This window comes from Colobus angolensis, unplaced genomic scaffold (genome assembly GCF_000951035.1).
Source record: "Colobus angolensis palliatus isolate OR3802 unplaced genomic scaffold, Cang.pa_1.0 Scaffold148, whole genome shotgun sequence".
Classification (NCBI taxonomy): Eukaryota; Metazoa; Chordata; class Mammalia; order Primates; family Cercopithecidae; genus Colobus; species Colobus angolensis.
The window spans coordinates 5,544,578-5,558,845 of record NW_012114577.1 but is presented as its reverse complement, the minus strand read 5'-3'; the positions used below and the strand labels follow the sequence as shown (position 1 = coordinate 5,558,845).

The window sequence follows — 14,268 nt, the reverse complement described above, 5'->3', positions numbered from 1 at the left end:
TGGGATTACTGGCACCTGCCACTACGCCTGGCTAATCTTTGTATTTTTAGTAGAGACGGGGCTTCACTATGTTGGCCAGGCTGGTCCTGAACTCCTGAACTCAGGTGATCCACCCACCTCAGCCTCCCAAAGTGCTGAGATCACAGGCATGAGCCATAGTGCCTGGCCTAATTTTTGTATTTTTTTTTTTTTTTTAGTAGAGACAGGGTCTTGCTATTTTGGCTATGCTGGTCTTGAACTCCTGGCCTAAAGTAACCCGCCCGCCTTGGCCTCCCAAAGTGCTAGGATTACAGGCATGAGCTACCATGCCCAGCTTCTTTAACTATTCTTAAAAGGCACAAATCTCCCAAGTAAATAGTGACAGTAACTTACTAAACAATTTTTATGTGCCATTCACAAAACTACGAGCCTTGTTGGATTCCAGCCTTTAATCCCGTAACACCCCTATGAATTAAGTTCTTTATTATTTCCCAGACTCCAGATGAAGGAACTGAGGGTTTCCAAAGGTTACATGATTAGCCCAGGTTCATACTCACCAGACTTTGTATGTATAAACAAATATACATATGTGTGTATACCTATATATACACACATATATATGTATACATACACACACACACACACACACACACACAGTCCATCTTTAGTTACTCAAGGTTTATTCTACAGATTATTTCAACTCCCTCTGCCTATCCCAAAGTCCTTTCACTAACTCACTTCTTGATCTTTCAATTTCTCTAGATCCTTTTCACTGAGTCCTCCAAATAAATCTTTGAATCCACACCATAGTACTTCATATACTCGCTACTAATCCACCACGGTGGGAATATAAGATAGCAATTCACCATCTCTATACCCATAGGAATGTCCCTCAGCATCTCCAAGCTACACTGTAATGCGTATTTACTGTCTTACAATATCCTCATACAGCTCTGTATGTGCTTGATTTGTTTTCTCCACTAATTATTTGAGGATAGAAAGCATGAGTAATGTGTCCTTGGCCTCTCCTGTTGTTTCTGCCATATGCTAGGTCCATAGAGATGAACAATAAAAGCAACGACTTCATTACCAAATGAAAGCGAAATTTTAACAACCTGGTTGGCTGCTCTCTTGTAAATCCATATAAAAGGTTACCAGGAAAGAGAACATAAATAATTGGCTATGTAGCACAGGCTGGGCAAGGTGTGGCTCATGCCTACAGTTCCAGCCACTTGGGAGGCTGACTGGGAAGAATAGGAGGTTGAGGCTTCAGTGAGCTATGATCGTCACAGTACTCCAGCCTGGGCCACAGGGCAAGACCCTGTCTCAAAAAATAAATAAAATAAAATAAAATAAAAATAAAATGAAATGTAGCTTGGAAATCACTCATAAATTTTAATTAATCATGAGGTGTATTTCCTTCCATAGGAGGTAAATCTCATGTATCATCGTTATTATTACTTTCACTTGTATAGTGCTTTTTAATTCTGCCCATATTTAAATCCATTATCTCATTGCTTCCTCACAATAACCTTGGCACTATGTATTATTATTAGCATCAACCTCATTTTTTACAGATGAGAAAGCCAGAGTTCAGAGAACTAGATGACTTTCTCAGGTGGTTAGTTGTAGAAGAGATAGATAGATGATAGAATAGTCCTGGCCCTGTGAGGTCTGAATTTTCAGCTTTTCAGTTCATAATGATGCCATCCTGTCAAGTAAACTCTGATACATAGCGGAAGTACAAATTGTACAACAACAACAACAACAATAAGAAAAAATTCATAGTTATGTTGAAATCAAAATAGAATATGTGTATAATTTATATATTAAAAAGTATGCATGAATTATTTCTACTGCTATTGGTTTCTAGGTATAACTGCAATTCAAAATGTGTATCTGATCAAAATACATCACCTTAACATACATAGTACATGCATATAGCAAGGGCTTAATAAGTGCTTATTTTACAATCTGCACACCTGTATTGTCTTAGAAATTCACATGGTGTCTATTTCTATCTACATTGGTTAAGGGACAAAAGTAGAGAAATGCTCCAGGCCTCCCTAATAGCTATGCAACATCAGACACTCCATTTAATTTAATAGTTTCTGTCATTTACACGAGACACTGTTATACCATTTTCTTGTTTTCATCATTACCTCTTCTACAAGGCAAGTGAAACAAAACAAAACCAATCTTCCTAGAAATGTTTCAAATCTGGAATCAAGTGTATTGGTAAACCAAAACTGACTTACAACGCCCCCAAACTTACCCTACTTCATGTTTATAGAACAAGGGAGTATCAACTACTTACTTAATCCTAAACCAGTAACACATGAACTACATTTTGATATATGGTCATGGTAAAACACTTTCCATAACCCAGTATCTGCTAAATTGCCACATGCCCTATTTCAGATTTTTGTTTCAATCATCACACACTGTGATGTCTGGGATTTTTCACGTCAATATTCATATAAAGTTTACAACACCCCATTTTATATTTATGTAGTCACTTTTCAACCTTAAAATGAATATTTTGCTCTAGCATCCTTCACATCTTTATTTCAACTTACTTCATTTCAATCTACTGTAAACTTCTGTATTGGACTATTCTCTGGCAAAACTACAACTTCCTAAATAAGTTAAATTAAATACATATTGACCTCACCACAAAAGTTCAAAATGCATGTGATATGGTTTAGCTGTGTCCCCACCCAAATCTTACCAGTGGGAGGTAATTAAATAATGGAGGGCAAGTCTTTCCCATGTTCTCATGATAGTGAATAAGTCTCATGAGATCTAATAGTTTTAAAAAGAGGAGTTCCCCTACACAAGCTCTCGTCTCTTGTCTGCTGCCACGTGAGACGTCTTTCACCTTCCGCCATGACTGTAAGTCCAATAAACCTTTTTCTTTTGTAAATTGCCCAGTCTTGGGTAGTCTTTATCATCAGCATGAAAACAGACTAATACAACATTTAATGATTAAACACAAACTTCTTTCTTCATTCTCCCATTTCCAGCCCCTACTCTTTGAAACAATGCAATGTCAATGATAGACTTCAAACTGTTTCTTGTCTATTTCTCCTTTCTTAACAAGGCAAGTGTTCCTCACAAAATAATTTGCTTTCATAAATATCAAAAGAGGTAATCACAACCTCATTAATATAGCTTTTTCATCGGGTGCAAAATAAAGACCATGGAATTTTTAATTCCTGATTAGACTGCATTTATATTCTATTAATAAAGTAATTTATTAAAAGGTACTATCAATACCATGAACATGCATATCAAGGTCACGAGGGAAGCCTGCCTGAAAAAACCTGATATTCCACTCACTGTATTTCCAGTTACATCACATTCTTCTTGTATTTAGGAAGCTACTTATAATTAATCTAATAGAGATAGAGGAATGGTTATAAGCAATTGTCGTAGACAATTTACAATATAAACCTTAAAGAGATCATTTTATTGACTTGTCATTTAGCATATCACCAGATACATGATCCTACTTTCCAGACTTACCAAGTACCTTTCAGAGGACACGCTAACTAAGATGAGGTCATCTCCAACTCGTACTTTTTCTCCTTCTGATCGCTGCTTAGAGGCAGGGTGTATGGTCCACCAACAAGCCTCCCCTGCAGAGATAAGGATATGTGAAACACAAAAAAAGTTCCTTTTAGTTAAAATCTATTTTCTTTGCCAATGATTCCAAACACACAACTTCCAGAAATCTGGAATTAATGCAAATTAATCTCTTCAACCAGGAAACGAGAAAGAATTAAGCCTTAGCTTAGGATAAAATAAGATTCTTTTCATAGAAACTGGGTGTGACACTTACGGAAGGCTGATGCCTTTTTCTTCCACAAAGAATTGCTTTAAATGGATATTTATCTATACTCATGTAAGACCAAATTCACCACTCACACTGATCTGATTTCATTCTTTACACATGCACATGTCATTACATCGTTCAACTGCTTTCTATAAAATCATCTCGTTTTTTGACAATTTTCATAAGGACTTGGGGTTTTGTGATGTGATGATTGTGTTGTAGCAATTGTTTGAAAATTTTCTCAGTACTTATTTTTCGATGCTGACTCAAAAAAAGGATGCAAAGTATCGTCATCTAAAGATTGTAATATCCTGTCCCCTTTTTACTTTATTATTTTAAAATGTGGTGTTTTCATTTTTTTTCTTTCTTTTTTTTTGAGACAGTGTCTCGCTTTGTCGCCTAGGCTGGAGTGCAATGGCACAATCTCAGCTCACAGCAACCTCCACATCCCAGGTTCAAGCGATTCTCCTGCCTCAGCCTCCTGAGTAGCTGGGACTACAGGCACCCGCCACCACGCCTGGCTAATTTTTGTATTTTTAGTAGAGACGGGGTTTCACCATGTTGGTTAGGCTGGTCTTGAACTCCTGACCTTGTGATCCTCCCGCCTTCGGCCTCCCAAAGTGCTGGGATTACAGGCGTGAGCCACCACGCCCAGCCGTGGTGTTTTCTATTAATCTAAAGGTAACATGTAAGAGAATCCTTCTGTAGAAGAATGAATTATAAAAGATCTTGGTTTACATCAACCAAACAATTTCTTCTAGGACAAGTCAAGCATACGCCTCATGAGCCACATGTCTCTTCTTCACTCTTTCTTCCCAATACCTAACCTATAAGCGTCAGCATGCCATTCTTCATTCTGTTCATAATACCTCTGAAAACCTAAAGGCGACTTCTATCCCAAAATGAGAGTAGTGTTTTCACGAAATCTGTCATCATTTATCATTCTTTGCCTTCACTCAACTTTATGGTTTTTCCATAAATCTTTTTTTTTCTTGACTAATTCCTCAAGGCCAGAATGTAAGTTCCTATTAGTTGGACTTGTTATGTTTTGTTCGCTGAGGTTTCTCCAGCTCCTGCTAGCCTATTATAAGCACTCACTACAAATTCATTTTGCATGAATGAATAAATGAATTACCAAATAATATTTTGTAAGTATTCCCACAGTCAATATATAATCTGTGTTTTTTCTTACATAAACCATAGTCTAACTTGCTTTTCTTATACAAACCATAAACTAACCTGAATCTCACCTGGCGTAATTCTTTATCTTCATTCATCCAATTCACATTTTTACAGTTGCAGGTAGTTTTTCATTCACTCAAACATTTATAGAGTACCCACTATTGGCTAATCATTGCTTTAGTGGCTGGGATACATCAATAAACAAGGAAGAAAAAATTATCTGCCTTGTGAGTTTAATTCTGATGAAGGCAGGCAGACAATAAATGATAAATACCATAAATAACTGAGGAATTCAGAAGAAGTAGGAAGCTATGGGATAAAAAGAGAGTAGCGTAAGGAAATCAGGAAGCAGGGAGAAACACTGACTTGTTTTGTTTTGACTATTACATAATCTTCTCAATGTATGAAAACAAGTTCTAGACTGTGTCTTTTACTTCTTATGAAGAGGGAACCGACAACTTTCTCATTTAACTGCGTGCTGAAATACACTAATTAGAATAACTAAAAAACTAGCAAAAATACAGGGGAATGATAGAGTCTGTACAAAACAAAATCAGAATAATATATTTATGTGTCTTTCTGGTGCTGGGGGTTCTTGGAATTTCTTGTACAAGACGATGTGTTGGTCTATTAAAATGTGCATGAGGCTCATAAACATAGCTTTATTTTTACCTTCTCATTGTTTGTAAAAAAAATTTAGTGAATATGGGGAAATACTTTAAAGAGGGGAGGTGGAGTGAGAGGATAGTTTGATCTCACTCTTCAAAGGAACAACTTAATAAAAGTTGAACTATTTCCTTCCATTCTTTTTTCTACTTGGTCTTTATTTTAATTACACAGGGGTGCATGCTCATTGTAAAAGACAAAACAGTCCAATTTTATAGGGGTATATAAAGTCAATGCAAAATCCTCAGAGTATTGAGAAGAACATCAAATTTGTGTTCTCCTATTTTGATTCGCCAAAAAAAATAAAAATGTTAATATATACATTTTTGTTTCACAAATCTGAAAATGCACGTCTGTTTGGACAGGTATGTAGAAGAATGCCCTGAGTGCAGAGAAATGAAGGAGACTTTCATTTTTGACCTTTTTATTTGAATGCTGGCATCAAGTATGCTATATTTTCAGACTTAAAAACATTTTTAAGATGACAGAGATATGTAGAATTACTTCACAAGCTAATTAGTGCACACTAATATGGTTAACATCCAGTAAATCATGTAGTAAATATTAATTTTCTATCCAAACCTACAAGGAGAATAAGGTTTGAAGCCTAGTTTGAACATCCAACTAATGATGTGGGAATAACCAAGAGGAATGATACACACTTCCCCCTTCTAGGAAAAACTTTCATTAGAACATTTTTTCCTGACCCCGTTCATAAGAACATTCATCCCATGTATTGTGTTTTCCAGCCTCTTCCAATCCAATCCCGTCAGGGCTCTCTCTGAACCCAGCTTCCCGCAGCACAAGGTGCTCACCTGTGGTGTCCTCTTGCAAGCCAACATCAAAAGCCAGCTTATCAGTTGAAGACCGGGAGGTGGACAGGCAGCACAGATACTGCAAAATACAAAATCAGTAGTTGTAAGTAGAGGCTTTGTTTGTCTGTTGTTTCTGAGACAAGGTTGCTCTGTTGCACAGGCTGGAAGTGCAGTGGTGTGATCACAGCTCACTGCAGCCTCAACCTCCTGGGCTCAAGCAATCACCCCACCTCAGCCTCCTGAGTAGCTGGGACTACAGGGACATGCCACCATGCCCAGCTAATTATTTTCTTTTTTTGTAGAGATGGGGTTTCACCGTGTTGCCCAGGCTGGTCTTGAACTCCTAGACTCAAGTGATCCTCCTACCTCAGGTTCCCAAGTAGCTGGGACCACAGGTGTGCACCACCACATCCAGTTAACTTTTTTTTTTTCCACAGAGATGAGATCCCCCTATGTTGCCAAGGTGATCTCAAACCCCTAAACTCAAGCAATCTCCCACCTCCACCTCCCAAAGTGCTGGGATTATAGGCATGAGCCACAGTGACTGGCTATCATTAAGGTTTACAGTTGTACCAGCAGAGTCTTATTTTGACCTGTAATTTGGCATCCATCTATCCCTGCTGTTCTTAGTGTTTTCCTGAAAATCTCGATGCTTCTGCACAAAGCCCAGATTTTTAAATGTCTGTGAGGCAGAACAGCATGCATTAGGGGCAATATCCTAAAGGAATTGTAGTCTTTTTTCCCTTACAAAAGACTAAGGGAATGTTCTCTGTCAGTACAGGAAGACAAGTAACTGGGGATGTATTTGTACATCTCTCACTTCATGTGATATTCATGATCATCTGCAAAAGTACAATGTAATCTGACAGTTAGAAATCTTTCTCCCAAACAAATTTGAAGACTATTCTCTTTTATCTTCTAGCTTTGTTTTCATTTAAAAATGTTTAACTTTTTGAAATCCACCTAGAATTTATTTTGGTGCACAGCATGTCACTGCACTAAAATGAGGTTTATTGTGTCTCCATACATGTGCATTTTCCACAGAAGTAATCACTCTTGAACACCGTCATCTCCTTATTCTTCCTACCCTCAGGTGTTCCTAACTGTATATTCTTGGACATCAAGTTTAGGATCATTTTTCAAGCCTACTGCTCCCCAACTTCCATGCCACAACGTGTTGTAAGAACACAGACACAAAGATGAATGTGATGTAAGAACAGAGACACAAAGATGAATGTGTTGTAAGCACAGAAACACAAAGATGAATGTGGTAGGATCTCAAAGTACACTACCATCACCAAGCAAGTGCGCTGCCAGCAAGCCCCCTTTCGAATCACTGGAAAATTAATGCAAAGGCTAGAAATTTCTTATGATGGTATAGGGCCTATCCAGCTAAGTGTGTGTCTGTGAGTGTGAGAAGGCAGATGGACCCATCAGTGGCCGATACGCTGGTATGTTAGGTGGAATTCAGGGTCATGGGGATGTGAAAGGCAGACTCTGATTCTGACTCTTAACTAAAAAGCAATGGCTCCCAAGGTTATAGTCAAGAGGCTTCAAGGGTCCCTAAACTTGTTTTCAGCCACAGCAGACGTGTCAGTCTGACCTCAAGACAGGCAGCCCACGATAATCCCCTACATTTATAGACTTTAAATATACACTGTGCTTAACATCTGCCTTTATTTTCTAAAAAGTTAACAACTTTGCAATAATCAGACTTCCTAGACAAAAATAAAGTGATTCCTATTAAAGTCTTTTGTAGTTTTTTCAAAAACAGTACAGTATTAGGCACTGTAATGATTAACATATGCTTTCTCCTTAGTGTTTCCAGTAACTCTGAGGTAGATACAATGATTATCCCACTAAGTGTTCATTAAAGAGAGCAAGAACTTGGTCTTATTCACTACTATATCCAGGACCTAAAACAGTACCTAGCACATAGTAGGTGCCAAATAATATTTATTTAATGAATGTATAAAAATTTCAGATGTAATTATAGGCTTAATTATGCAAAATATCCCCGGCTAGCCAGCATGTAGCAAACTGAATCCAAATCTAACAACCAAGTTCAGGCTCTTAACGCAACTATTATGTATAGAGGGTAGTTGTCTTAAAATAAACCCTCACATTTATTATTTCATGCAGTTCATGTGTTTTGATTGCTATAGAATGTGGAATTCTTTCCATAAAATTTTAATATGTGATTGCTCTATACAAATTGTTTTTACGTATTTTTCTTACATCCAACCACTTTATGAAACTGTTTTATGTTATTTTATATCTTGACATGTCAGCCAAAATTTCCAGAACAATGTTAGTCAGCAATGGTAGATAAAACACATTCTTATTTTTATTTTAGTTAATTTGATTTTAAAAATGGCTTCAGCATTTCACAATTACAATGTTCCCTATTGATTTGACACTAATAATCTTTATCTCTGAGGAAATAATCAATGTTTAGTTCTTATTAAGAATGAGCATCGAGTTTTATTAACAACCTTTTCCAGCACTTGCTAACATGATCACGAGTTTTCTTATCTGACCTATTTATGTGATATAACACATTAAAAGAAATGATATTATTAAATCATCATTAAAATCACGTCCATGTATTTCCTATACTTCTCATCCTATACTTTTGAATTTCATTAAATAGACAATTAAAATAAAGTTATCACATAAATATCCGTGATTGAGATTGAAAATTTGTGTGTGCTTGTTGGATAGTGGTATTGATACTTAGTCTTCTGCTTTAGAACAATTTACATAATATGGGAATCACCTACTTTTTAAAAGGAATGATCAAGTATACTATTATAGATATTGTATAATATTCTAGATATTGAACTATCATGTAGCCACTAAAATTATATTGACAATTTAAACAACATGGAAAATGCTTATGTTACAAGAAAAGGAAAAAAAAAGTCACGCCGGGCACAGTGGCTCATGCCTGTAATCCCAGGACTTTGGGAGGCCAAGGCGAGAGGATCGTTTCAGCCTGGGAGTTCAAGACCAGCTTAGGCAAGATGGTGAGACTCTCATCTCTACAAGAATTTAAAAATTAGCCAGGTGTGGCAGCAGGCGCCTGTAGTCCTAGCTACTCAGGAGACTGAAGCAAGAAAATCGTTTGAGCCCAGGAGTTCAAGGCTACAGTTAGCCATGATCATACCACTGTACCTCAGCCTGGGTGACAGCAAGACCCTATCTCAAAAAACAAAAGGATATAAATTTGGTAATGTAGTAAGATCTCAATTATGTTAAAAAAAAAAAAAAACTCTTAAGGACAGAAGAGATTCAAACTCTTTTTAAAAGCCTCCAACAGTTTTTTCCTATTAGTGTCATCAGAATTTTTCTTCTGCAACTTTCAAATCATATAGACTATGTATTGCTTTTATAATTTAATAAAGCTCTTCTAAGAATGGAATGAGGCCAGGCGTGGTGGCTCACGTTTGTAATCCCAGCACTCTGGGAGGCCGACATGGGCAGATCACGAGGTCAGGAGATCGAGACCACCCTGGCTAACACAGTGAAACCCTGTCTCTACTAAAAAAATACAAAAAAAAATTAGCTGAGCGTGGTGGTGGACACCTGTAGTCCCAGCTACTCTGGAGGCTGAGGCAGGAGAATGGCATGAACCTGGGAGGCGGAGCTTGCGGTGAGCTGAGATCACGCCACTGCACTCCAGCCTGGGTGACAGAGCAAGACTCCATCTCAAAAAAAAAAGAATGGAATGAAACTTTTGCATATTTTTTAATATATTTTATGTACAGTTGACCCTTGAACAACACAGGTTTGAACTGCCCAGGCCCACTTACTAAGATGTTCTTCCCCGCTCTACCATTCCTGAGACAGCAAAACCAATTCCTCCTCTTCCTCCTCCTTAGCCTATTTGACACGAAGACAATAAGAATGAAAGTCTTTATGATGATCCATTTCCAGTTAATGTATAGAAAATCTATTTTTCTTTTGATATACTTAATAGTTTCTTTTCTCTAGCTTACTTTATTACAATACAGCATATAATACGTATACAAAATACATGTTAGCTGGTATCGGTAAGGCTTCTGGTCAACAGTAGGATATTAATAGTTATCTTTTGAGGGAGTCAAAAGTTATATGTGATTTTCTACTGTGCAGGAGATTGGCACCCTAACTCCTGTGTTGTTCAAAGATCAGCTGTATATGTAATATCTAAAGAATACATTAATTTATAAAATATACTTTTAAAACATTTACATATATACATATCTACATATACACACATATATTTGTGCATATATACACGAGGCAGAGAATGAGAAAACTGTGCCCAAGAGAAGCCTAATGAATAACTGGGTGAAAGGAGGAGCAGATGTGGAAAAAGAGAAACCTGGTGAAGAAGAAAAAGAAGTTGGTGAGTACAATTCATACTGGAGCTCACAGGTAGATTTTCTTAAATCTGATCTTTCAATAAAGATACTGTATTTCTCTAATGAATGAACTCTTTAAAACAAAATCTGAAAAGAAATATCTCTTATTTGACTCTCACACCTCTCTCCTCCTAAAACTACTCTATCAAAAGTAAGATACTAAACATGGTAATCATATAATGATAGAACTGAAGGACCTTAAAAGTCATCTGAGCTGACTTTCGTCTTTTACATGAGAAACTAACAAGGGTACAAAGATATTAAAGAACACATACACCCAAGCTCATTGATACCATTGCAGAAATGATGCTACCAGCATTTTCTGACCGTATACCCCCAAATGGATCAGCATGACCACAGGGAGATGAAATAAAACACGTACTCACCATGCCACTGTAGGAATGGCGCAGCAATATGGCATGTCCGTAGAGGAGTGTTCGATGACCACCACCTTGAGCAGTCTTTAGAGAGAAGAGAAAAAAGGAGAACAAGAGAGAAAAACACAAAAGGGTAACTTAACCCACAAGTTGATAAAATACTCTCTTGTTCTTAAAGGAACGTTAGTAGGAAAGAATGCATTAAGAACTCTTGCAGACAAGCAAAGTGCTGTTGAAATAATGTGTACATTGGAATAAAGTTCATGTAACCTCTATTATGGGGTTAGCATTTTATCTAGTTCTTGAATAATAAACTTGGTATCAGTAAATAATTATCATAATTTATAGTTATTTATTCATAATGTACTTAATTATCATCTGTTTCCCATTAGATTATGGTTTCCATTGGGTGGGAACCATGGTACCTTCATCACCATTGCATTCCAGGTGCCTACCTGCACGCCGGACATACAAGAAGCACTAAATAAATGTTGATTCAGGCCAGGCACGGTGGCTCACGCCTGTAATTCCAGCACTTTGGGAGGCTGAGGCGGGCGGATCACCTGAGGTCAGGAGTTTGAGACCAACCCGGCCAACATGGCAAAACCCTGTCTCTATTAAAAATACAAAAATTAGCCAGGCATGGTGGCGCAAGCCTGTAATCTCAGCTACTCGGGAGGCTGAGGCAGGATAATTGCTTGAACCCGGGAGGCGGAGGTTGCAGTAAGCTGAGATTTCACCACTGCACTCCAGCCTGGGCAACAGAGCAAGACTCCATCTCAATAAATAAATAAATAAATGTTGATTCAATGAATAAGTCTTCCTAAAACACAAAAATGATCATAACGCCTCCAGGCTTAAAAACTTCTCATTCCTCCCAACTCCTTACAGGAAAGAGTCCAATCAATCCCTTTCCATGAAACAGAAGAGTGCTTCTTAAATTGGAGAGCTTGTAAAAACACAGATTCCTGGCCCTTACCACTGGGATTTTGATTCAGTAGGTCTGGGGTAGATACAGAGACGTTTCATTTCAATAATTTTCCAGGTGATGCTGATGCTGTTGGTCCAGAGACCACTTTGAGAAGTACAGAGAGACTTTGTCTCACTCATCTCTAGTCTCACCTTCAATCACCCTGTGTCCAAACATACTCACTTTCCCTTCCCTGAGTATGCCATACTGCTTTCATGTGGCCCTGTCTCGAAATACAACTTTCCCTCTCCCTCTAGTCTTCTCTGTCGTATAAAGCCTTTTTAATAAGAAAGCCTCCAATAGTTTTTTCCTCTTAGTGTAACTGGAGGATTTTTCTTCTGTAACTTCCAATCTGTATAGAATATATATGTATTGATTTGATAATTTAATAAAGTTTTTATAAAATGGAATGAAACTTTTACATATTTTATGTACATGTGACTCTTGAATGACACAGGTTTGAACTGCACAGGCCCATTTATACTCAGATTTTTTCGCCCTCTACTTTTTAGAACTCAGATTAAAGACTACCTCCTCTATGAAGCCTCATCCAGTTTCCTCAAAGCTAGTCACTCTCCCCACCCTCCTGCAGCCCTAGGTATACACCTGTACATTGACCTTACACTCTACCCAAGAACCCTCCTCCCCTGGATCAGACTGAAAACTCCTTAAGGACAATGACACTGTCCTGATGATCATTTCACCTCCAGCTTTGAGTGTGAGGTCAGGCCATGGTAAGTCCTCAGCAGAGGTGTCAAATGAAAAGCTGGATATGGGGAGGCCCACTACCGGCTGAGTAAGGAGTATGTATACAGGGGTCATGGTATACAATCATAAGGTGTGTAAGAAGGAGGAAGCAATCATGGAATTTCAGTGTTGGGTTGCACAGGAAAACGTCACAGGAATTATAAAATCAGATCAGGGAAAGACCATGGAAAGTATAGAATATTATGACGAGAAATCTGTACTTCTTTTTGCAGGAAAAGGAGGTCTTTAAAAATTTTCAGAATAAGAGTGATGATACTGACCTATGCCTTAAGAAGTACAGAAAGATGCTTCAATATCCAATATTATTACAACCTTTTTACTAAACATATATCACATTCTTGTTGTTCCATATAATTTCTTAAAATAACTTTATGTTTTGCTTGAAAAAACTCAGAACTATTCTAAAAACAGATATTAAAAGGTATTAAAATAAGAAAAATTGCTGAAAACAAACAAAAAAAAACCACTTTTTTCGGGGTCCAGACGCAGTGGCTCACGCCTGTAATCCCAGCACTTTCGGAGGCCAAGACAGGTGGATCACATGAGGTCAGGAGTTCAAGACCAGCCTGGTCAACATGGTGAAACTAAAATACAAAAGTACAAAAATTAGCTGGGCATGGTGGCGGGCACCTGCAATCCCAGCTACTCTCAGGAGGCTGAGACAGGAGAATGGCTTGAACCCGGGAGGCAGAGGTTGCAGTGAGCTGAGGTCGCACCACTGCACTCCAGCCTGGGTGACAGAGCAAGATTCTGTCTCAAAAACACAAACAAAAACAACAAAAACAACAAAAAACCACTTTTTTCACATAACTGAGAAGAAAAGGGAAAAATCTACTTTGAAAAACTATACTCCTTCAGAGAATGAGGCTCTCTTTAGATAGCACTTAATTTTTCTATAATGCATTTGATTTATTGTGGCCAAGAACAATTTTATTTACTTTGTCTGGTTTGAATTACTTTGATAGAAGCTCACATTTTCATACCAGATTGAAGTTCCAAAGCTGTAAAATCCACAAGACCTTTAATAACACTTGACAGCCACGCTCGTCAAAACAAAATTTTTTTAAGTGAAGGACAAGGCCTTGAAGTTAACCAGAAAAGTGCTCCTTTACCGTAAAGCTTTGCCTACACATTTCATTTATATATATATATATATATATATGTATAGTGTGTGTGTGTGTGTGTGTGTGTGTGTGTGACTAAAGAGGTTTACAGGTTTCATTTATATATATATTATTTACATATATATAAATGTCTATAAGTG

At 37.6% G+C, this 14,268-nt stretch overlaps 1 protein-coding gene across 1 annotated transcript in view; it reads right to left on the bottom strand.

Moving 5' to 3' along the window:
* Positions 1–14,268, bottom strand: part of RYR2 (ryanodine receptor 2 (cardiac)) — a 592,347-nt gene that overhangs the window by 439,077 nt on the left and 139,002 nt on the right. Inside the window, exons 8-10 of the mRNA XM_011935762.1 lie at positions 11,276–11,350; positions 6,481–6,559; positions 3,508–3,620 (exon numbers count right to left, since the gene is read on the bottom strand). Of these exons, the coding sequence (XP_011791152.1) occupies positions 3,508–3,620; positions 6,481–6,559; positions 11,276–11,350 (267 nt within the window). The remainder of the gene's footprint in view (positions 1–3,507; positions 3,621–6,480; positions 6,560–11,275; positions 11,351–14,268) is intronic.